The 25,937-nt window shown below is 41.4% G+C and overlaps 1 protein-coding gene across 1 annotated transcript in view; it reads right to left on the bottom strand.

Annotated features, from left to right (window-relative positions):
- iqch (IQ motif containing H) overlaps window positions 1-25,937 on the bottom strand; it is a 160,730-nt gene that overhangs the window by 30,324 nt on the left and 104,469 nt on the right. The window contains exons 15-16 of the mRNA XM_060852845.1: window positions 23,295-23,415; window positions 13,591-13,877 (exon numbers count right to left, since the gene is read on the bottom strand). Coding sequence (XP_060708828.1) covers window positions 13,591-13,877; window positions 23,295-23,415 — 408 coding nt within the window. The remainder of the gene's footprint in view (window positions 1-13,590; window positions 13,878-23,294; window positions 23,416-25,937) is intronic.

The raw sequence follows: 25,937 nt of genomic DNA, 5'->3' as shown, positions 1-25,937 counted from the left end.
AACAGAACTGGTATAATACTTTCAGCGGTAATAGAATAAACTAATGGCAGCAATATTGTTGAGATGGAAGTAAATAGTATTAGTGATAGTTTGGGTAAGGGATGTACAGCTAAATCAAAATTGAACAGGATATTGAGGATAAACTTTTATCGGTTGGGAGACTAACTATGGAGCAGTAATGAAATCAGCATTAAAGAAGGCAGGTGCAAGGCTTTTGATGGATTCAATTATCAAATAAGCTAATGTTAAAAGTTTTACCAAGAACAAAAGTAAATAATTAACTAGCAGCAGTATCAACTGCTTGATAAGCACAGTATACTTAGTGGAAAATAACTGAAATAACTGGACACAAGCGAAATTAAAATTAATTGATGGACTTACTCCAAACACAAAAATGTGCTGATGTTGCACAGGTCATGTCAATTTCTATTTATTTCATGAGTGTTGTCTCTGGAACAGAGAAAGATAATGGAAATCTTATTCTGTAAAGATTTCAAGGATTTTCTTCAGTCGAGAAATAACTACTATCAAGCAGGGCAATTATCCAGAATTCTTGCTAGAACATTTAATGAGGACTCAGAGATCTCTGGTAAAACTTTGATTATTTTGCCCCAGGTTGCTAGTGAGGTAGTGATTGTAACACGATTTAAAAGGGAACTAGACCATGTTATCTTGTTGACCCCATGGAGGTCGGTCAAATGGAGCTCAGGTATCAACCATCAACTATAATCTCAATGGACGGCAGAGAGATCATATGGCTCACACCATTCAATTTTATTATTTTCCTTTACATAAATATTTGAAAAAGGCAAAATTCAAACAGTACCAGGGAAAGGGCAGGGAAATGGGATTGGAGTGGATGACTGTTGCTGAGAAGTAAGCATTGGGGTACACACAACAGGCCTCCTACAGTGTTGTTAATTTTACAGTTATCTTTCTTGGTAGAATTTTTAAAAACATTTATCCATTTGTGGGATGTGGGCATTGCTGGCTGGGTCAGCATTTATTGCCCAGCCCTAATTGTCCTTGAGAAGATGATGGTGAACAGCCTTCTTGAACACTGCAGTCTACTTGAATGATGTGGTTATCATCTTAGCAGGTTCCATGAGGCACTTACAGACAACACAAACAATTATCATGTCAAAACATGGAAAGCAAGAGACCAAAATGCCAAATCTGGTACGTAACCCCTTCCCAGAAACCAAACAAATAATAATCGTTGAAGTCACAAAACACTCCAAAAAGACTAGCTGACTCAAGGTATGCTCAGATAAAATTGACACCCAATTACCTGCAAAGATAGCCCTTGTAACTGGTATTTATTCATTCACAGGAATGCCAATCCCTAACCGCCATTACGAAGATGAATGCAGGTGGTGGTGAGCCACCTTCTTGAACTGTAGTCCATGGCAGCAGGTTTGACACAATTAAGTGACTTCCTTGGTAATTTGAGTTGGACGATCATACTGAATGGCGGAGCAGAGTTGAAGGGCTGAATAGCCTACTCTTGTTCCTACTTTTTCTATGTTTTATGTTCTATTTCAAAAGGACACTGAAGAGTCCACCACGTTGCTTGGGTCTGAGGTGACAGCAGAGGGGTTCCTTCTCTTGAGGACATTAGTAAGATAACAAAAGAGTTAAGAGTTTGGCCATGAGCTCACAGCAGTGTTTGTAATGAGGAAAGCAGATAGATGTGATACTTGCTAATTACATCCATACTTGTTAACTGCTGAATTGAATAAAACAATTTGAATTGAATAGAACTATGCATCATAGCAAATTGGTTGAAATCAGAGAGGGATGATGGAAACTGGGCAGATAATCACAGCGGAAAGAAAAAAACAGAAAGAAATGGCTAAATCAATGGAAGGCAATTTGGGAATATGCACCCAACTAACTAATCCATGTCCATGAAAGCTGTGTGTGAGCTCTTTTAAAAAATGTATTCCATATGCAAACACCGGTGCAAGTCCCACACAGCAACTCTCAAGAAAGAAGAAAAGTTATTGTCTATTGTAATTCTCAGTCTCCAAACTGAAGAAAGAGACAAAATTGCCTATACTGAACTGGATGGGCTTTTATTTTACTCTGGCAATTCCATGATCATCATTAACACTGTTAGCTTTTTAATTTCACATTCACCTAATTTATTGAATTAAAATTTTCCAACCATTTTGGTTAAGGAGAACCTTACAGCTATACTTAGGGATGATATTCCTGGGAGATCATCCAGTGAAATTATATGGGGGGAACTTAAAAATAAGAAAAGGATGATCACCTTTATGGGGATGTATTGTATGCTCCCTGGTAGTCAGTAGGAAATTGAGAAGCAAATATGTAAGGAGGTTTCAGATATCCATAAGAAAATTAGGTTGTAATGGTAGGGGATTTTAACTTTCCAAACAGACTGGGACTTGCATGGGGCGGAATTTGTTAAGCTTGTACAAGAAAACTTCGTTATTCAAGATGTGGATGTACCTATCAGATAAGGAGTAAAAGTTGATCTTCTATTTGGAAATAAGGCAGGGCAAGTGTCCGAGGTGTTGGTAGGGGAGCACTCTGGGACAAGTGATCCTAATTCTGTTAGTTTTAAAATACTTACGGAAAAGTTAAAGTTCTAAATTGAAATAAGGCCTATTTTGACGGTATTAGAGTTGCAGGTAGACCGAGTGGTGAAGAAGGCGTTTGTCAGCTTGCCTTCTTTCATCATAATATTGAATACAGAAGTTGGGACATCATGTTGTGGTTGTACAGGACATTGGTGGAGATCACTTTTAGAATATTGCTTATAAATCTGATCAACCTTCTATGGGAAGAATGTTGTTAAACTTGAGAGGATGCAGAAAACATTTACAAGGATGTTGCCAGGACCGGAGGTTTTGCAGTGTAGGGAGAGGTTGAATAGGCTGGAGGTGTTTTCCCTGGACCATTGAAACCTGAGGTGTGACTTTATAGAGTTTTATAAAATCATGAGAGGCATGGATAAGGTGAATAGCCAAGGTTGTTTTCCTTGGTGGGGATGTCCAAAATTAGAGGACACAGGTTTAAGGTTAGAGGGGAAAGATTTAAAAAGGGCCTGAGGGGTAACTTTTTCATACAGAGGGTGGAGGGTGCCTGTAATGAGCTGCCAGAGGAAGTGGTGGAGGATGGTACAATTACAGCATTTAAAAGGCATCTGGATGTGTAAATGAATAGGAAGGGTTTAAAGGGATATGGCTCAAATGCTGGCAAATGGAACCAAGTCAGATTGGGATGTGTGGTTGGCAGAGATGAGTTGGAACAAAGGGTCTGTTTCTGTGCCTGTATATGATGGTGTCTTTGGTACATCCAGGCCTATGAATCACTGGTGTAGCAACATAAACACAATGCCCACCTATTCAGGTTTCCCTGGATGTATCCATCAACAATCGTTCATGGCACAGACTACACTGAAATTCATATGGGCGTTTCATCCACAATTTGTGTTGATTACTAGCACATTAGAAAAGCTTGCTTTGAGAACTTGATCTGTGCTACACATCATACAGGAATAAGTGCCCAACGAGGTAGCAGTTCAACATAAAACAATAGAAGCACTGTTTATTGAAAAGTAGCCTGTTTCCCCAAGGTCATAGAGTGAAGATGGTGGTGCAGTGGTCAGCACCACCAGCAAAGGATCAGATGAGTTGCTGTTGGCCCTGCTGTGGAATGCAGGAGGCCTTTAAGTAAGAGCATGAGTGCAAGCTGCATGGAGAGAGCATAACAATTGACATGCTTCAGCTTTAGTGTTCCTGACTCCAGATGATGAAAAGTTTTGCTTATTGGATGGCAAAGACCAGTATTCTCCTCATTTCTTGTTTTCTTTTGTAATGTCCAAGTATGACATTAACAGATTCTGAGGCATCTAAGCTTGAGGTGGTCACCTTCAGTTTCAGGTTTCTTGATGGTGTCAACAGCCATGAATGCAGAGGGTATTCTGAAGAGCCATCCATCCAGTGTTTCCTCTGCTTCACATAATGTCAATTCTGTGAGATGCCATACAATGAAGACCTCATAGCTGCCTCTTGAAAACAGCCCCGACCTTCCAGAATGAGTTTTCTATGGTCCCTGTCTTTCCTAGCAGCAGAACCTTCAGACACCCCAGTCCAATTCTCTGGAACTCTTGACTCAAATGTCTCTGCCTCTCTCTCTATTTTAAAATGCTTCCAAAGTACATTTTTCAGTCAAACTTCCAATCATTAATCTCTTCCTCCTGATCCAACATCACCCTGCCTCAGCACATTTGCAAATTAAATCCTCATCATGCTGTCTAAAATTGCTGGAGAAACTCAGCAGGTCTGGCAGCATCTGTGGAGATAAAGCAAAGGTAATGTTTTGGTCCAGGGACCCTCTTTCAGAACCTGGGTCCATTGGACCTGCAACGTTAACTGTGCTTTCTTTTCCAAGATCTTCCCAGACCCGCTGAGCTTTGCCAACAATTTCTGATTTTGTTTCTGATTTCCAGCATCTGCAGTTCTTTGGTTTTTCATTACCTCTTTTCTCAACCTGTTCTTCCTTCTCCAAGTTGTGGGTCTCTGAAACTTCCAACACTTAATCCCTTTTGCTCTTTGCAGAATTGATGGTGTTCTGTATTACAAGCCGTAAACCTGCTATGAGGCTTTCCTTAAACTACATTAAATATCTGCATTAAGGGGATATTTAAAAAAAAACACACTGTAGTACAATATACCAGAAAAATCTTAGTGATTCTTTAATAGGGATATTTTTCAGAATTTCAAACATAGGAGAAATTAAAATGACCTAGCTTTAAGTTGCTGCATTTCTGCTTCGTGAATTATTTTTGTGTGAATTGTAAACACACCAGAGTAAAGGATGGTGAAGAATGCAATTCTGCATTAATTATTTCTCAATTAAGTTTGGTTTGGGTTAAAAGCAGATTTACATTTCCCACAAAGTATCTCACGTGAACTGAGCCAATTAGAGACAATATACTTTTAATTGCTCAAACAACATTCTATCTTTCTCACTTATTTCTCTTACATATTTGAACTATGGCTGAGGCACATGCCAGTCTTCTGCCTGCATGGTGGTGACTGCCAGCACTAATTTGATTGAATTCTTTGTCACCCTCAGTATTTTCTGCTTCTGATGTGTTCTATATGATTTAAAAACTTAATTTTAACTCTGTCACAACAGGGGAAAGGGGGTGAGTGCAAAATGCTTCTGTGGAGAATATTTGAGACTGGGGCTTTATTAACTTCTGGGCTTTAGGAATACATCACCAGTCTGTCGAGGATAAGTGAGGTGTGGCTGCAGGTCTCTGGATAATTGGATAGCCAAGGTACATGTGGAGAAGGGAATTCCTACAGTACTTTGAAGGAGAAGTTCCAGGAAAAGAAGGCCATGAATTTCCTTGTGGGGCTTGAATTAAATATTATAACCAACCAAGGGTTAAATAGGAGAAGTTGACTGGACTTTGACTAGACTTGGGGTAATATTTGTAAAGTAATTTAACTTGACATTTGATTCAGACATGAAGCAAGGACAGCCAATGGGCTTTTCTAGTTAATTTAGCAGGGACTGTGGTTTGCAGCATGGACCTACTCCCAAAGTTGGTAAGCTGTTGTGCAGAATGAAAATGGAAAAGTTATTCAAACTTACACTTTAAGATGTCAATAACACTGACTTGGCAAATCTATTGCTCAGAGATCATGAGGAGGTGATGCATAGGTTGCTACATCACATCAAATTACCTTCTGTATTGTTTGAATGTAAGTGTTAACCTGTTCCGCTTAAAAAGAAATTCAGCCAAGTGTACTAAATTTTGAATTGATGATTTATATGCTGTAATTTTTCTGTTACAAAATATTGTGGGTGAATGGACTTATTGCTAGATTCAAACATTTTGGGTTCTTCTCTCTCATTTGTAGTTTTTTTAAATGTGAGAAATCACAGCGAGAATTAAAACCTTGAGTGCGAGATGCCACTGAAACTGAAGTAAATTAAGGGCCTTGGGAAGATGAGTTTCTTCTCATTACCATCTATTTGATTGCTGACATTTTCACATTTTTTCATTGCAATGTGCAGTAAAACGTACAATTCTTACAATTTCACAGAAAGTAACAACCAGAAAAAAAATCTGCAAGCATTTTCTTACAATGTTGAAACCTCAGTTTCACACTTACAACAACAACTTGCATTTATTAGGGAGATTAATGCTCGGAGGTGCTTCACAACAGGATTAGAAAGCTAAATCTGACACTGAGCTACCAATGGAGATAGGAGAAAGTGAGATCTGCAGATGCTGGAGATCAGAGCTGAAAACGTGTTGCTGGAAAAGCACAGCAGGTCAGGCAGCATCCAAGGAGCAGGAGATTCGACGTTTCGGGCATTAGCCCTTCTTCAGGAATGAGAAGAGTGTGCCAAGCAGGCTAAGATAAAAGGTAGGGAGGAGGGACTTAGGGGAGGGGTGTTGGAAATGCATCCACCACAAATTAACCTGCATCTCCACACATATCATTTACTGCATTTGCTGCACCTGATGTGGCCTCCTCTATATTGGGGAGTCAGGCCGCCTGCTTGCGGAACGTTTCAGAGAACACCTCTGGGACAGCCTCACCAACCAACCCAACCACCCCGTGGCTCAACACTTCAACTCCCCCTCCCACTCCGCCAAGGACATGCAGGTCCTTGGACTCCTCCATCGCCAGACCATAGCAACACGACTGAGGAAGAGCGCCTCATCTTCTGCCTAGGAACCCTCCAATCACAAGGGATGAACTCAGATTTCTTCAGTTTCCTCATTTCCCCTCTCCCCACCTTGTCTCAATCCCAACCATCGAACTCAGCACCACCTTCCCAACCTGCAATCTTCTTCCTGAACTCTCCATCCCCACCCCCACTTCGGCCTATCATCCTCACCTTAACTTCCTTCCACCTATCGCATTTCCAACGCCCCTCCCCCAAGTCCCTCCTCCCTACCTTTTATCTTAGCCTGCTTGGCACACTCTCCTCATTCCTGAAGAAGGGCTCATGCCCGAAACGTTGATTCTCCTGCTCCTTGGATGCTGCCTGACCTGCTGCACTTTTCCAGCAACACATTTTCAGCTACCTATGGAGATAGTATGGTGGATGACTCAAAGGTTGGTAAAAAAGAGTTTTGTTTTATGGAGTGTTTTAAAGGAGTGAAGAGATAGGTCAAAGGGATGAGGATTCACAGGGGTAATTTTAGACAGACTCAAGACATGTTCACCGTGATGATGACATAGAATCTCGACAGTTAAAGCCATGGCTGCCATTGGTGGAGCGATAAAAGTTAGAGGCCGGAATTGAAGGAATGATGATAAGATAAACATGGAATTAGTGATGGGGTGATACCATGTTTGGATTTTGAAACTCTGAAGATTATAAAAGGAAATAAAGACTTGAGGGAGTTAAGGAGCTCCACAGTTTTGAGATCATTATGAAGACATAGTAGGATTAGTAATGAGTTCAGTGAGTTTAATGCAATGATCATATGGGAGGAGGTGGTGCACACAGAGGAGTTTGAACAGGATGGGGTGGTGGAAGAAGAGAGGCATACAGGTGATAGGGGTATCAATGAAAAAACAAACAAGAAAGGAAGGCTGCAACATAAATTTGAGGTGAGGGGGGTGGTTAGATGCACAGTATGTTTGCTTTAAATTATTTGTTTTTGTTTGCCCTGAAGGCAAAAAAAACTCACAAGTGTTAGCAGAACATTTATGAAAAATGGGGAAAGGAATTTTTTTTAAAGATTTGTGTAGAACTGTGAAAATGTCTAATTTTCCAGACCAATGCCACAGTGTTCAATGTAAGGGCTCATGTAGACTGCCACCTACTGGTCAAATGCAGAACATACAAAAAGAGAAGCTTCTTCACTGCAGGAACGAGATACCACAACTACTACATGAATGCATTTAGTTTATATCGTCTCAGAATCATTAGTTTATGAAAAGAATGCGTTAAATGAGTTACATATTCAATTATCATATTCTAGTTACAGTATAATTATATTTAATTACATTATTAAGCTGTATGAGATCTCTGTAGTTATGTACTACAGCACTGTGTGGTGAATGTGGTATGTAGAGACCTAACAGTGTGCTATATACATAACAACAATTGTTAATGAGCTCAGACAGAGCTACTGATGCAATACCGAAGATCAATAGTTCATGGGGTATTAGGAGACAGGGGAAGCTTGCTGGGCCTCAATTTGCCTCATGTCACAGAGCAGAATCAGTTGCCTCCATATTCTCCCATTCAGGAATAACAAAAAATAAAACAATTCTATAGCTCAAAGGACTGTCTGACAAAAGGGAAGACAGCAATCTAAAGTTGAGCAAACACTAAAGCTATTTCAAATTCCTTTGCAGTTAAATGTAATTTTAGCTGAAGGGTTAGCTTCTGTTACAGAGTAGGGGACCCATGCACTTGGTCATCATCAAATTTTGTTTTCCTTCCCTATTCTGACACATTCAGACTCTATAGTGAGGCCGGCTCCATTTATCAACAGGTATTGCAGTTAGGTGAAGCAGATACAGCCTTTCCACAATCTAGTCATGATTCAAATTTTTAAAATGCATGCTTCTTAAAATTCCCCAAATATTTGTGTTACATATATTTAATAATGTGGGATTTTAAATTATGGTTTCTTTTCAACCAAGAAACCTGGATGAAGTGAGTAAAAAGTGAGGTCTGCAGATGCTGGAGATCAGAGCTGAAAATGTGTTGCTGGTTAAAGCACAGCAGGTCAGGCAGCATCCAAGGAACAGGAAATTCATCAGGTTCCTGATGAAGGGCTTATGCCCGAAACGTCGAATTTCCTGTTCCTTGGATGCTGCCTGACCTGCTGCGCTTTAACCAGCAACACATTTTCAACCTGGATGAAGTGCCAAAGCTCACAGTGCAGGACGTTATCAAGAAATAAATTAATTGGAAAGAATATAAGAAAAGTCAGGCAGCAGTAATCCGGTAATGACAAACTTGACATCAAAAAGGGTAAAGGTTGTCGAAGGGAGGTTAGGGAGGTTACAAGGTATTGGCAGTACAGAAATGGGCCAATTGGCTCAAAATATTGATGCTTTTATCCTCCACAAAAGCCTCTTGCCATTCTTCTTTCACTAACCCCATCAATATACCTTACTAGTTTTTCATTCATTTGCTTATCTAGCTTCTGTTTCAATCTTAAATAAAATCAAAGAACTGCAGAAGCTGGAAATCTGAAACAAAAACAGGAAATTCTGGAGAAACTCAGCAGGTTTGGCTGCATCTGGCAAGACAGACAGCAAACGTTGTGAATCTAATGACACTTTGTCAAAACGCTCTGACAAAAGGTCACTGAACTTGAAACATTAGCTGTACTTACTCTCCAAGATATTGCCAGACCTCCTGAGTTTCTCAAGCAGTTTCTGTTTTTGTTTCCATTTCAATCTATCCCTATTTGTCTTCACTATTCCCTGTGGTGGTAGGTTTCACATTCTAACCAACGTCCAGGGAAAGAAGTTTCTCCTGAATACCTTGTTGGATTTATTAGTGACTATTTCTGAAGCCCAGTTATTTAACTATGCTAAATTTTAAAGAGATGCTTGTTATAAACTTGGCCTCTCTTAATCTAACAGACTTATAACTTGCTGTTGGTAACTTATTAGGTGGGCGTGAGGGTGTGGTGGTGCATTGGTTGGAGTCAAACAACACAGGGCAATAAGGCTGCAGACTGCAATATGTCCAGATCCGCAAGGTTTATGAAGGTTTGTAGCTCAGGTTGAGGTTTAGGGTGTAGGTTTGCTCGCTGAGCTGTAGGTTTGATATCCAGATGTTTCATTACCTGGCTAGGTAACATCATCAGTGGTGACCTCCAAGTGAAGCGAAACTGTTGTCTCCTGCTTTCTATTTATATCTTTCTCCTGGATGGGGTTCCTGGGGTTTGTGGTGATGTCATTTCCCAACAACACTCTCAAACAAAAACTAACAAACTTAAAAGACCCAGTACAACCCATGGAGAAAACCAACGTCATCTATAAAATTCCATGTGAGGACTGCCACAAACACTACGTAGGACAAACAGGAAGAAAGTTAGCCACCAGGATACATGAACACCAGCTAGCCACAAAAAGACACGACCCCCCCTCTCCCTCATAGCCCTACACACGGAATGAAAAAACCTGCCATTTCGACTGGGACAACACATCTATCCTGGGACAGGCTAAACAAAGACTTGCCAGAGAATTCCTAGAGGTCTGGCACTCCAACCACAACGTCATAAACAAGCACATACATCTAGATGCCATCTATCAACCCCTCAGAAAACAAACAGGAAATGACATCATCACAAACCCCAGGAACCCCATCCAGGAGAAAGATATAAATAGAAAGCAGGAGACAACAGCTTCGCTTCACTTGGAGGTCGCCACTGATGATGTTACCTAGCCAGGTAATGAAACGTCTGGATTTCAAACCTACAGCTCAGCGAGCAAACCTACACCCTAAATGTCCAGATCCCTTGGGATAATTTTCAACATTGGTGTCCAGGTGATAAAAGTGGAATGGATCACCCAGCATTTACACAGCCCAGCCAATTTTCATTAATTGTTTGGAAACAGGCACTTGAGTGATTCACCTCACTAGGTTAACTGCCATGTACTGAAGATGAAATTATATCCAAACCCTTGTTACAATTATCAATTGCTTCCTTTGTACAGTAGCAAACACTTGCATTTATGTAGCACCTTTAATAAGATAAAACATTCCAATTTGCTTCAAAGGAACAAACTTTAATTTGCTTGCCTAAAAAAAATCTACTTACCTCCACCTTAAAATTATTCAATGATGCCACCTCCTGAGGCAGTGAGTTTCAATGTTGTACAGCCCTCTGAGCAAAGAAAATCTTCTTATCCCTATCCTAAAAGGCCAACTCCTAATTTTAAAACAGTGTCCCCTAGTTCTATACTTACCAACAAGAGAAAACTCCCTTTTCACATCTATATTGTAAAGACCATTCAGGATCTTATAGATCTTAATCAAATCATCCCTTGCTTTTCTAAACTCAAGTGAAAACAATCTTTCCTCCTAAGACAACCTGCTCTTTCCAGGTATCAATGTCGTAAACCTCCTCTAAACTGCCTCCAACATATTTATATTCTTCCTGAAATAAAGAGACGAAAACGTCAATTCCTCTCATAATTCCTCTCAATTCCTCATGTAATAAAAGTTAGCATTCCATCATCCTTTTTAATCACTTGCTATACTGCAAACTAACATCTCGTGACTCATGCACCAGAACATCCCCTCACCTTGGAATTCTGCACTCACTCTCCATTTAAATAATACTTTTTATAAATTATTCCTGCCAAAATAAGCAATTTCACATTTTCCCACATTATACCCCCATCTCTCAGATTTTTGTCCACTCACTAAACCTATGTATAATAATTTCTTGGTAGTACAGAACAATCAATGTTCATAAAAGGAGACAAGAAGTCTGGTTGAAGATTTGTAGCTCGGGTGTCCGTTGTTGTGGTTCTGTTCGCCGAGCTGGAAGTGTTTTGCTGCAAACGTTTCGTTCCCTGGCTAGGGAACATCATCAGTGCTGTTGGAGCCTCCTGAGAAGCGCTGCTTTGATGTTTCTTCCGGTATTTATAGTGGTCAAGGAGACAAGAAATTGGAACTTTTTGTCATGCATTCATTCATTGTTATGCAATTATTCATTCGTGGGATGTGGACATCGCTTGCTGGGCCAGCATTTATTTCCCATCCTAGTTGCACCTGAGAAAGTGGTGGTATCACACAAGAAACGTATTTGAACAAGCGGGCATCCTTTTATACTGCACAAGAATAAAGTGCTGCCTGGTTGGGCCATCACCTGCCAGTCTCAATTCTCAGACTAGCTAAGAAGACTCTGATTGGTCACTGTATAGCCATGAGATAGAGCAGCAATTGACTGTTTCCATGACTTTTTATCGAAGTGTGTACAAATTCCTTTTGCCTAGAAGGTCGAGTCACGTGTATTTATACATGCAACTTCCTGGACATGCAAATGTGTCATACTGCAAGCCCCACTGATGATATTATTTTGGCTTCTGGTACAGCTATTGGCATGGTCTGAGTGCTTTAATAAATGGATTTCAATAACATAATCCCATCTAATAGTGAATATAATTTTCTGAGACTTGCAAGAATGGAAGATTGCAAGACTGACATGTAACTGTTGTTGCTACATCGCCTTGTCAAAATGACCCAACCAATTGGCACTGTTTTCTCATGTTATATAAAATGATGTTTTCCTTTATCAAGTCTGTTTCTTGAATCCTAGTTCTGATGACTGCAAGATAAAAAGTTTCAATTTCTTGTCTCCTTCTACTTATAATTGGTCTGCATCCTTGTTATGCCATCTTCACATTATTCTTCCCTACCCATTTTGTGTCACCTGCAAAGTTGGCCACCATGTTTTCGTTCTCCTCATTCCAAGCTATTGATATAAATTGTAAAATGTTGAGGGCACAGCACAGATATGGGACCCCACACATGGTGTGATGGAAATAAGAAATGTAGAAGGAGTCAAAATTGGAGGAAACAATTCTAACTTATAATTTGCTGCCTCAGCTAATCGTATCTCATTCAACAGCACAGTTGTATCTTCTGATCGATGTGGTTAATGCTCTGTGTGTGGTCCCCATAACCAACACTGCAACAGCTCTGTAAACAATTTCATATTGAGCAGCAGAACTTTGTATCAGTGGAACTCACATCTATATATTTCTAGCCACCCTGTTCTACTGTTACAAAGGCATTAATCCATTTAAAATTGATTAAGGTCCACCCTTGTTTCTGAACAAGTGAAATCACAATCATTAATTGTGCTACACCTCAGTCATAACTGACAGTATCTAAAACTGAAAACAGTTAACACCATCCTCACATATAGTTAAAATGTTGTAAATATAAGTAACAACAGAGCAGAGGAGGGTTTGAAATCTTGAATACTCAATTTCAGGTAACAGTTGTAAACAAGCTTCCTCCTTAAAGTTTATGATATCAACTAAATACTTCAACTTTTCTCTCTGTACCACAAACTAAATGTAACAGCTCTACGTTTTAATTCAGCCTAAACCAGCACCGGATCTGGGGATAACTTTGTAATCAATCTCACTTGTCTATTACTCACTATTTAATTCAAGAGAGTTGTGTTTTGGGGGGCAAAGTAAGCTATTTTCCATTCAGTTAAACTATTCTTCTGGATCAGGAAGCACAATAATTATTATAGACCTGTTAGAATGAATCTTTAAATGAGTATTGAGCTAACTTATCGCAGTCAAATATAAATGTAAAAGGGTACTAATAAAACATAATTTAATTAATTAAAATAATACTTATGATATTAATGTACATCCCACATGGCAAAAGCCAGTCCTTTGAGTTTGCAATTAGTTCACTGACCTGAGAAGATGGATTAGCTTATTTGGTGGATTTTACAGCTGATATGTTCGCAATGCTTCACATTATTTTTTATAATCTCCTTTTTCATAGTCACCAAGAGATCTGGATCTTTATTAGTCAGTCTGATAAATGAACCTCAATTTGTGTCCATCTCACCTGCTGCTCCATTGTAAGTGGATGTATGAAGGTCACCAGGTCAATTGAGAAGAAGCCTATCACTCCTCTACATTTACAGGCCTCAGCGATCTTTACACACATCGAGTGTAGGTTGCCTGGATCCACTGAGCATTGTGGTACGGTGGTGCCCCAACATTCCAGTGGGCTATTGGAATGGATCTGATCCCCACAAGAAACCATTGATACCTCTCCTGTTGGTTCTATGAGCATGTCAATGGTGAGGTTGGTAACACTGTCTGAGGGAGGGTATGCTTCAACCACACCACCTAGGAGAAGAGGGGGAAATCAGTCAGTACCTGATGGAGGCGAATTACTTGAAAACCTGACAATTCAGATTATACACTCAACAGATATCAAGTCAAACAGATACTTCAAGGTTGATAAGTAGCTACCACATTAAGTCCTCCTCAAATAAACAGGATTCCATTGAATATTACTGCAAAAGTGTTTATGATTATAAACAGTTTAACACATTCTTATTTTATGAAGTTGCCTTCTAAAGGTAGTAATATGTGCTATATAAAATTTTGCAGAACTTTATTATTCTGTATATTAGCACCATTCTGCTTCAGAATTGAGGGATCTTCACCATGTTACAGGCCCAGATTAGGCCAGAAGCTTGATCTAGATGAAGAACATTAAAATTCCAGAAAACCATCCCTATCATCTAACCTTGACTACAACTGGTTGTTTATTAAATTAATTCAGTGTCCTTGCATCACCCATGCTACTTTTCAACTGTGAAGTTAAAAACTGATTATTATTATGATAGAAACAAGAGACTTTAAATACTGCTTGCTTTCACAAACCCTTCTTGATTACAAACACCTATTCTGAGCCATGGTTCCATGGGTGCTGGGGCACTTCCTTCTAATTCATCCATGGGATGTGGGCTTCACTTACTGGGGCCAGCATTTATTACCTATTCCTAGTTGCCCTCCAGAGGGGTGAACTACCTTCTTGAAATGCTGCAGTTCATTTATGTGGGTAAACCCACAGTGTTATTAGGAAGGAATTCTAGGATTTGACCCAGCGACACTGAAGGAACAGCGATATATTTCTAAGTCTGGATGGTGAGTGGCTTGGAGGGGAACTTGCAGATGGGTGGTGTTTAATTGTATCTACTGCCCTTGTCCTTCTAGATGATATAATTTGAGAGTTTGGAAGCTGTTCTTCAGTTCTTCCCCTAGAAAGTTACTACTTATACATGAAATTCAACAATATGCTTTTTTTAACCATGGAAATTACTGTAGCAAAGCCTAATCCTGTTCCCTTGTAGCACTTGCACATTTTCCAACATGGGTTGCCACAGCGATCATATTTATTTTCACCATGAGTTGGCACTGATCCCAAATGACCCATGGGGGTATAAGCTAACAGAGCACATACTGAGGATCAAACCAGTGACCACGAGGTCAGAATGGCACACTACCACAATAAACACCAAATTCTATACTGCATGTCATTTCTAAACCAAATGATAAAACACATTTTATGAAGATCACAAGAGGAAAATTTTACTTGATTACTAACCGAGTCTGAATGATATTGTGTACTTAACTTTATATAACACTAGAGAAAACATTTAAATATTACTGTTATTAAAATAACGTATTTTCTTAAATTTTAAGCTGTAATATTGCCATTTTAATAGTTGTTAACAGGCTCTCAGGAGCATTATTCTGAATAGAAATTGCATGGCATTAGAATTGAGTTGCTAACTGAGATCAAATTCTGATGAAATTCAATATCCATCATGAAAAAGATGCAGCAAATCTGCACTGGAGAATAGATTACCAGTTTTTAATGTGGTTTTCATCTCTGCGTGTTATCATTTACAAACAAAATGAAAAGCAGCCAAGCAAACACATCCACAATTCATGTTCCGGTATACTTGCTCCAAGCTGAATTAAAGAGTTTCTAAACATGAAAAATATTGGAGCTGCGAGAACACAATGCAACATACAGAAAACATTTCCAATAATGATGAGCAAACACTTTAGATTTGAATTTTTATGTTCTCTCTCCGGATCTCTTCCTCCAATTTTTCAAAATTGGACATGGCACTGTTTTTTTTTGCTAAAATGGTGCCGTCAAGTTTCTTCCTGTCATTTACACAGAGAATAATGGATACCTGGCAGTGAGATAAAGGCTTTAATTGAATTAAGGGACTCCAGATGGCCTGTGTATAGAATAGTGGATACCTGGGAGTGATTACAAGGCTGTAATGTAATTGAGGGGTTTAAATGGTTTATTTATGTAGCCTTTTCTTTGGCACTGTGCCATCAGCAGCACCTGTGTGTTACTCCTGCCACCAATGGTACCCCATAGTGTAAGGAGCACAAATTTTTGCAGCTTTTGGCCCAAACTTGTGGGTTATTCAGAAGACAATCCAACCCTTCTGGTGTCAATCCTCAAAACTGATGTACACTGTGAGAGAAGGAAGGTGAGACCATAGGTTGGTGTGTCTATGCTCCAATGACGTTCCACAGCTCATCTGGACATGTAAACACACTGGGTGATTTTAATGCATTTCTTACTAACCACCTCCTCCTGAGGTCAGGAGAAACTGTTCTCCTCTAGTGGTGGATATAAACAGCAGACTTGTAGAAAGACTTAATTTTCTTCAAAAAGATTACATGTCTGCAAGTGAGTTTACAAGTTCTCTGAATAGGGGAGGACTGAGCTTATCTGATATTTTTTGAGACTTGAATTTTCCTATGATGCCGCAGGCTGGCAGGATGTAATGTAGGGAACACAGCTATCCCAGGGATGAACAGTATAGGAATGAGAGTGGTGAATATTAGAGTCATAGAGTTCACAGAGATGTACAGCACAGAGACCCTCTGGTGCAACTTGTCCATGCTGACCAGATATCCTAAATTAATCTACTCCCATTTGCCAGCACTTAGCCCATATCACTCTAAACCTTTCCTGTATATGTCTTTTACATGTTGTAAAAGTGAGCGAGAGAGCCGTGGTCTACTAAAGAAATTGAATCTCTTGTCAAGAGGGAGAAGAAAGCTTATTTTATGATGAGACATGAAGGCTCAGTTAGGGAGCTTCAGAGTTACAAGTTAGCCAGGAATGACCTAAAGAGAGAGCTAAAAAGAGCCAGGAGGGAACATGAGAAGTCGTAGGCAGATAGAATCAAGGAAAGCCCTGAAGCTTTCCATAGGTATATCAGGAATAAAAGAATGACTAGAGAAAGATTAGGGCCAATCAATGACAGTAGTGGGAACTTGGGCGTGGAGTCTGAGATGGGGAAGCGCGAAACGAATATTTTTCGTCAATATTTACACTGGAAAAAGACAATGTTGATGAGGATACTGGGATACAGCCTACTAAACTAGACAGGATTGACATTTGCAAGGAGGAGGTGTTAGAAATTCTGGAAAGTGTGAAAATAGGTAAGTCCCCTGGGCCGGATGAATTTATCCAAGGATTCTCTGGGAAGCCAGGGAGGAGATTGTAGGGCCTTTGGCTTTGATCGTTTTGTCAGCATTGTCTACAGGAATAGTGCTAGAAAACTGGAGGACAGCAAATGTTGTCCCCATGTTCAAGAAGGGGAGTAGAGGCAATCCTGGTAATTATAGACCAGTGAGCCTTACTTAGGTTGTGGGTAGAGTATTAGAAAAGGTTATAAGAGATAGGATTTATTTTCATCAAGACAGGAAAACGTTGATTAGGGATAGTCAACACAGTTTTGTGAAGGGGAGGTTGTGCCTCACAAATCTTGAGTTCTTTGAGAAAGTGACCAAATACGTGGATGAGGGTAAAGTGGTTGATGTGGTGTACATGGATTTCAGTAAGGTGACTGATAAGGTTCCTCACTGTAGGCTATTGCACAAAATATGGAGGGCTGGGATTGAGGGTAATTTAGTGGTTTGGATCAGACACTGGCTAGCTGAAAGAAGGTGGTGGCTGATGGGAAACATTCATCCTAGAGTTCAGTTACTAGTGGTGTACCGCAAGGGTCTGTTTTGGGGCCACAGGGGTCATTTATAAATAACATGGATAAGGGCGTAGGAGAATGGGTTAGTAAATTTGAGGATGACACTAAGCTTGGTGGAGATGCAGGTTACAGAGGGATATAGATAAGCTGCAGGGCTGGGCTGAGAGGTGGCAAATGGAGTTTATTGCAGAAAAGTGTGAAGTGATTCACTTTGGAAGAAGCAACAGGATAAACAGTACTAGGTGAATGGTAAGATTCTTGGTAGTATAAATGAGCAGAGAGATCTTAGTGTCCATGAAGCAGTGTTCTGAAAGCTAGTGCTTCCAATTAAACCTGTTGGACTAAAACCTGGTGTTGTGTGATTTTTATTCACGTACATAGATCTCTGAAGGTTGCCACCCAGGTTGATAGGGTTGGTAAGACGACATACAGTGTGTTAGCTTTCATTGGTAGATGGATTGAGTTTCAGACCCATGAGGTCATGCTGCAGCTGTACAAAACTCTGGTGCGGCTGCATTTGGAGTATTGCGTACAGTTCTGGTCACCGCAACATAGGAAGGATGTGGAAATGTTTGGAAGGGTTCAGAGGAGATTTACCAGGATGTTGCCTGGTATGGAGGGAGGGTCTTCTCAGGAAAGGCTGAGGGACTTAAGGCTGTTTTCATCAGAGAAAAGAAGGTTGAGAGGTGACTTAATTGAGACATATAAGATAATCAGAAGGTTAGATGGGGTGGACAGTGAGAGCCTTTTTCCTTGGATGGCAATGGCTAGCATGAGAGGCATAGCTTTAATTTGAGGGGTAATAGATATAGGACAGATGTCAGAGGTAGTTTCTTTACTCAGAGAGTAGAGGGGGCGCGGAACACACTGCCTGCAACATTAGTCGATTCGCCAACTTTAAGGGCATTTTAATGGTCATTGGATAAACAAATGGATGAAAATGGAATAGTGTAGGATAGATGGGCTTTAGATTAGTTTCACAGGTCGGTGCAACATTGAGGGCCGAAGGGCCTGTCCTGTGCTGTAATGTTCTATGTTCTATATGACAATGCTGCAAATGTGTTGCTGGTCAAAGCACAGCAGGTTAGGCAGCATCTCAGGAATAGAGAATTCGACGTTTCGAGCATAAGCCCTTCATCAGGAATAAGAGAGAGAGAGCCAAGCCGGCTGAGATAAAAGGTAGGGAGGAGGGACTAGGGGGAGGGGCGATGGAGGTGGGATAGGTGGAAGGAGGTCAAGGTGAGGGTGATAGGCCGGAGTGGGGTGGGGGCGGAGAGGTCAGGAAGAGGATTGCAGGTTAGGAGGGCGGTGCTGAGTTGAGGGAACCGACTGAGACACGGGGGGGGGAGGGGAAATGAGGAAGCTGGAGAAATCTGAATTCATACCTTGTGGTTGGAGGGTTCCCAGGCGGAAGATGAGGCGCTCCTCCTCCAGCCGTCGTGTAGTTGTGTTCTGCCGGTGGAGGAGTCCAAGGACCTGCATGTCCTCGGTGGAGTGGGAGGGGGAGTTAAAGTGTTGAGCCACGGGGTGATTGGGTTGGTTGGTTCGGGCGGCCCAGAGGTGTTCTCTGAAGCGTTCCGCAAGTAAGCGGCCTGTCTCACCAATATAGAGGAGGCCACATCGGGTGCAGCGGATGCAATAGATGATGTGTGTGGAGGTACAGGTGAACTTGTGGCGGATATGGAAGGATCCCTTGGGGCCTTGGAGGGAAGTGAGTGTGGAGGTGTGGGCGCAAGTTTTACATTTCCTGCGGTTGCAGGGGAAGGTGCCGGGGGTGGAGGTTGGGTTGGTGGGGGGTGTGGATCTGACAAGGGAGTCACGAAGGGAGTGGTCCTTGCGGAACGCTGATAGGGGAGGGGAGGGAAATATATCCTTGGTGGTGGGGTCCGTTTGGAGGTGGCGGAAATGGCGGCGGATAATACGTTGTATGCGCAGGTTGGTGGGGTGGTAGGTGAGAACCAGTGGGGTTCTGTCTTGGTGGCGGTTGGAGGAGCGGGGCTCAAGGGCGGAGGAGCGGGAAGTGGAGGAGATGCGGTGGAGGGCATCGTCGATCACGTCTGGGGGGAATCTGCGGTCCTTGAAGAAGGAGGCCATCTGGGTTGTGCGGTGTTGGAATTGGTCCTCCTGGGAGCAGATGCGGCGGAGACGAAGGAATTGGGAATATGGGATGGCGTTTTTACAGGGGGCAGGGTGGGAGGAGGTGTAGTCCAGGTAGCTGTGGGAGTCAGTCGGTTTATAATAGATGTCTGTGTTGAGTCGGTCGCCCGAGATAGAAATGGAAAGGTCTAGGAAGGGGAGGGAGGAGTCTGAGACAGTCCAGGTGAATTTCAGGTCGGGATGGAAGGTGTTAGTAAAGTTGATGAACTGTTCAACCTCCTCGTGGGAGCACGAGGCAGCGCCGATACAGTCATCGATGTAGCGGAGGAAAAGGTGGGGGGTGGTGCCAGTGTAGTTGCGGAAGATGGACAGAACCCCACTGGTTCTCACCTACCACCCCACCAACCTGCGCATACAACGTATTATCCGCCGCCATTTCCGCCACCTCCAAACGGACCCCACCACCAAGGATATATTTCCCTCCCCTCCCCTATCAGCGTTCCGCAAGGACCACTCCCTTCGTGACTCCCTTGTCAGATCCACACCCCCCACCAACCCAACCTCCACCCCCGGCACCTTCCCCTGCAACCGCAGGAAATGTAAAACTTGCGCCCACACCTCCACACTCACTTCCCTCCAAGGCCCCAAGGGATCCTTCCATATCCGCCACAAGTTCACCTGTACCTCCACACACATCATCTATTGCATCCGCTGCACCCGATGTGGCCTCCTCTATATTGGTGAGACAGGCCGCTTACTTGCGGAACGCTTCAGAGAACACCTCTGGGCCGCCCGAACCAACCAACCCAATCACCCCGTGGCTCAACACTTTAACTCCCCCTCCCACTCCACCGAGGACATGCAGGTCCTTGGACTCCTCCACCGGCAGAACACAACTACACGACGGCTGGAGGAGGAGCGCCTCATCTTCCGCCTGGGAACCCTCCAACCACAAGGTATGAATTCAGATTTCTCCAGCTTCCTCATTTCCCCTCCCCCCACCTTGTCTCAGTCGGTTCCCTCAACTCAGCACCGCCCTCCTAACCTGCAATCCTCTTCCTGACCTCTCCGCCCCCACCCCACTCCGGCCTATCACCCTCACCTTGACCTCCTTCCACCTATCCCACCTCCATCGCCCCTCCCCCTAGTCCCTCCTCCCTACCTTTTATCTCAGCCGGCTTGGCTCTCTCTCTCTTATTCCTGATGAAGGGCTTATGCTCGAAACGTCGAATTCTCTATTCCTGAGATGCTGCCTAACCTGCTGTGCTTTGACCAGCAACACATTTGCAGCTGTGATCTCCAGCATCTGCAGACCTCATTTTTTACTCTATATGACAATGCAAAGGAATAGGCCAAATGCAACTGTTGTATTCTGCATTCCCTCTAACGGGAGCTTCATATCTCTGGGGGAATTAAGTTTGAGAAATTGATGACTTGATAAAACAAAATAATAAAAAACAATTTTAAAAAACTGGAACCTTTCTCACAACTCCCAAGTACCGCAGCAAAGAGAGACAAATCAGATTGAAATTCATTATCTTCTTAAGGTAGATTGGGTTTACCTAGTATATAGCTGAAACTGGCTGAGTTAGGCTGAAACTGGTCAACCGTCTAAGTTGAGGTAATTGTTCTCAGCCTGGAAAAGGTTGCCAGGATAGGGCTGATTTCAACTATAATGTCCCTATACATGGGATAGTCTCAAAGCTCACCTGATGCCCATGGAGAAGGCCACCAGATGCCCATGGAACCATGGAATGGGGAGGAATTAGCATCAACAAAAAGACCACTACCATAGTTGGGCAAGTTTTTAAAAACTTCATTGACAGGAACTACTGGCAAAGCCAGTATTCACTGTCCTTGAGAAGATGATGGTGTGCTATTGTAGTCATAGAGTCATAGTATGGAAACAGACCCATCGGTCCAACTTATCCACACTGACTAGACGGTCCAATCTGATCTAGTCCCATTTGTCAGCATTTGGCCATTCTCCCTCTAAATCCTTCTGATTAATATATTGCTTGATAAGCATTTTAAAAGGGCAGGTAGGACTCAACCACATTGCCGTTGGTCTGGAATCACGTGTCAGAACAGGCTATGTAAGGATGGCAGATTTCCTTCCCTAAAAAGACATTAGTGAACCACGATTTCTTTCCTAAATGACAATCTGACATGGCATGGTCATCATTACTGACACTAGCTTTAATATTGCAGATTTTATTTAATTAATTTCATTTAAATTCCTCAACTGTGTGGTGAGATCTGCATTCATGTCTTCAGATTATTAGTCTGGACCACTGAATTACTAGTCCAGTGACATAACCACAATGCTACTGCACTCTTATTAAGCTAGCATCAACAAACTCCTTGTGATTTAAGACTACTTGTAGAAGTTCAAGGCTCTGGATTGACTAATTCCAAGACATAGCCTCCAGTCTGTTTTAATGGCGTGCAAACAAAGCACTCCTACACTTTTTCAGTGGTGTACTGAGGGAGTGCTGCACTATTGGAGTTGCCACCTTTCGAGTAAATGGGAAACCATTGGCCCTCTGTGATGCATGAAAAAGATTGCATGGCATTATGTCAAAGAATAGCAGGGCAATTATGGCCAATATTATCTCACAACAAACACCATTGAACCAATTAACTGGTCATTATCCTAACTCTGATTATGGGAGCAAATGCTGAGGAGAACGCTGAAGAAACTCAGCAGGTCTGGCAGTGTTTCGATTCCATGCGGCTCTTTTTCAGAATGTTAACTCTGTTTCTGTCTCCACAGATGCTGCCAGATCTGCTGATTTTCTGTATTTATTTAAGATTTCCAGCATTCCTCATATTTTCCTTTTATTTGATTGTGGGAGCTTGCTGTTCACAATTAAGGACTACATAGAACATAGAACAATTCAGCATAGTACAGATCCTTCGGTCTTCAATTAGGGGGCCTTTTATCCTACTCTAAGATCAGACTAACCTACATACCCTTCATTGTACTATCTTCCATGTGCCTATCTAAGAATCACTTCAATGTCCCTAATGTATCTGACTCTACTACTACAGCTGGTAGTGCACTTCACCCACCACCCTCTGCGTAAAAAACCTACCTCTGATATCTCCCCTAAACCTTTGATGACTACATTTCAAAAGTGGTTCAATGGCTGGTAAAGTACCATAGTATGTACTCTATCTGTGAAAGTTATTTTATGAATGGAAGTTATTTCTTTGCTATAACATTACAGTAGCTCTCCATAATAGTATTCTTAGGTTGAGAAGGAACTATTTCACTCATGATATTTGGACTGATTCTTTATCAACTCTCCAGATGTTAATAATCTTTAAAAATCACACAACACCAGATTATAGTCCAACAGGTTTATTTGAAAGCATTGGCTTTTGGAGCACTGTTCCTTCATCAGATGGTTCATCACAACCACCTCATGAAGGAGCGTCGCTCCGAAAGCTAGTGCTTCCAAATAAATCTGTTGGACTATAACCTGGTGTTGTGCGATTTTTAACTTTGTACATCCCAGTCCAACACCAGCATTTGCAAATCATTAATAACCTTTGAAGAAATTATGATTGTAGTAGAGTAACATAATAATAAGTCAAATTGCAGAGAGAAGAGAAAGTTTGATACCTTGACAGAGGAACATCTCTAAGAACTTCTCCCATGTTGGGAATATGTTCTTATTCACTGGTTGTGCATGCACTGCCAAAATTCCAGGCAACTCCTTTGATAACTTCAACTCAGCAGGTTCCTATGCAACACATTAAGTATCAACAGAGATTATACATAAGAAAGTGAACTTTAAATACTTTGAAGTGGAAATTGGAAAATTAACACCATCATGTCAGCACACATGTAAAGACAGCAGCCATTTGTTTGCTATTTCTAACTTCATTTTGGTATTTTCATGTTACATTTCTCAATTCCCCGGTTCCTTTTACTTCACACTTAAGGGACATTCTTGGCTGCAAATAAATATATAGAAATTGGAGCCTCTCTGATATAATGCACAAATGTTCATGTATTAGACTATTTGACACAGGGTATCTGCATACAATCTAATACTGGCTTTACTTCCAACAAGGATCAATGGACAATGATCATGAAGTGGTGTCATAGCCGATATTTTCACTCCCAAAGGTTGGTGCATCCATAACTACTGGAACAGCTGTGATTAGTTGAATCAAATACACACTGACAAAGATTGGTCAGTACCACACCACATGATTAATGAAGCCACTGCATTCTCCAGAAAACGAATACTGGCTTTTAATTATGTCCTGCTGTTCGGATTTTTTTTGTGTAATTTATTATTACAGACATGGCCTGCTGTTTTCTGTTGGTTGCACCTGCTGAGTATATGATGTGGTAAAGGAAATAATTTAACATTCATTCATATAAGGAGTTGAACTCATCATTTAAGCTAATGCTCAGCCTCAGTACTGAGGGAGTACTGGTCATGATGCCGTTTAGTTGAGATGTTGAATCATCTCAGTTCCAGTGGTGAGTGTAAATATTAAAGGTTCAATATAACTATTTGAATAACAGGGAGTTATCCATGTTCTTGGACAAGATGCTTCTTTTAATAGTATTACTACTATTACCATTTGGAGAATTTGCTGGGCACAAAGGTTGATAAATCCCATCCATACCAAAACTTGTTCACGTGTCAATCTCACTCTGCACTAGCTACTATACTCACTGCACCCGAATGGAACTTCTTTCTTAGCCTCATACTTGCCCGTCTCTATACAGCAGTTTTACTTTAGGTAGAGATGAGGGTGGCTGAAGCCAAATGATCTGAAATTCTTTGGTGACAGCGAATCATTATCAGTATGTTGCTTTTCAAGACTTTCAGTGAAATGCAAACGTTTCTGCGTCTGAGTGGAATTATTCGAGTTCAATTTGATAGAAACATCAGCATTCCCTTTGTTAACCTTCTATTACTGTCATAACTGGACCAATGTATTTTTATAAAATTACCAAAGAGCCCTTAGCATTTAATGCAGTTTGTGCATTAAATCAGGATGCAGTTGGGGGACATGCAGCACCAGACATGCATGAAAATGAGATGGCAACCTGGAGAAGACAGCAAACTGTATTACTTGCATGACAAACAGCAGAAGTCACCTCCTCCAATGAGTTGTTTAGTTGTCCATCACCATTCACGTCTGGGTATGGCAGGACGGCACTGCTTTGATCTAATCTACTGGTTGTGGGATTGCTTAGCTCTGTCTAAGATATGCTGCTTATGCTGTTTGGTATGCAAGTTGTCCTGTTGATGTCTCATTTTTAGGTACACCAGGTGCTGCTCCTGGCATGCTCTCCCGCACTCTTCTTTGAGCCAAGTTTGATGCCGAGGTTTGATGGTGATGGTTGCTTAGGAGGTATACAGGCCATGAGGTTGTTGATTGTATTGAAGTTTGATTCTATTGCTGATGATGTCCTACAGCACCTCATAGATGCCCAGTCAAGTTGCTAGATCTGTTCAAAGTCTGACCTATTTAACATGTTGATAGTCGGCGAAACTGAGTACTCCAGATGCTGGAGATTAGAATTGAGAGTGTGGTGCTGGAAAAGCACAGCAGGTCAGGCAGCATCCAAGGAGCAGAAAAATCAACATTTTGGGCAAAGACCTTTCATCAGGACCAGAAACATGTTGATAATGCCAACCAATACAATCTAAAGTATTATCAGTATGAAGACAGGGCTTTGTGCAGCGGTCAATCTTACTGATACTTTAATGGACAAATGCACCTTCAGCATATTCTTGCCTTTTGTTAATTCTACCACCACCTGCTACTCAGTCTAGCAGCAACGTGTTCTAGGATATGGGCAAAGTGAGCAGGTCAAATCTTGGCAGATGGAACATAATGTGAAGTAATGTTAAGAATTGTACACTTCAGCAGGAAGAATAGAAGAACTGAACATTAACATACAGCACACAAGTTCAGCAGATAATATGAGAAGCAATTGGAATTGAGGCCTTTACTCAAAGGAAATGGAATATAAAAATAGAAATATTGTTCAAACTATACAACGCCATAGTTAGACAGCACTTAGAAAACTGTGAACAGTTTTATTTTCCTTATCTAAAGGATATACTGGAATGGAGACGATCCAGAAAAGGTTCACTATGTTGTTCTGGGCATGGAGGGTTATTCTTTCAATGAGAACTTCAGTAGGTTGGACTCGTGTTCATTGAAGTTTATAAGAATGAGAGGTGACCTTATTGAATCACATAAGTTTCTTGAGGAGCTTGATTGAGTAGTT

This window comes from Hemiscyllium ocellatum, chromosome 39, assembly GCF_020745735.1.
Source record: "Hemiscyllium ocellatum isolate sHemOce1 chromosome 39, sHemOce1.pat.X.cur, whole genome shotgun sequence".
Classification (NCBI taxonomy): Eukaryota; Metazoa; Chordata; class Chondrichthyes; order Orectolobiformes; family Hemiscylliidae; genus Hemiscyllium; species Hemiscyllium ocellatum.
The sequence above is the reverse complement of the archived record's forward strand: the minus strand, read 5'-3'. Positions and strand labels throughout refer to the sequence as shown.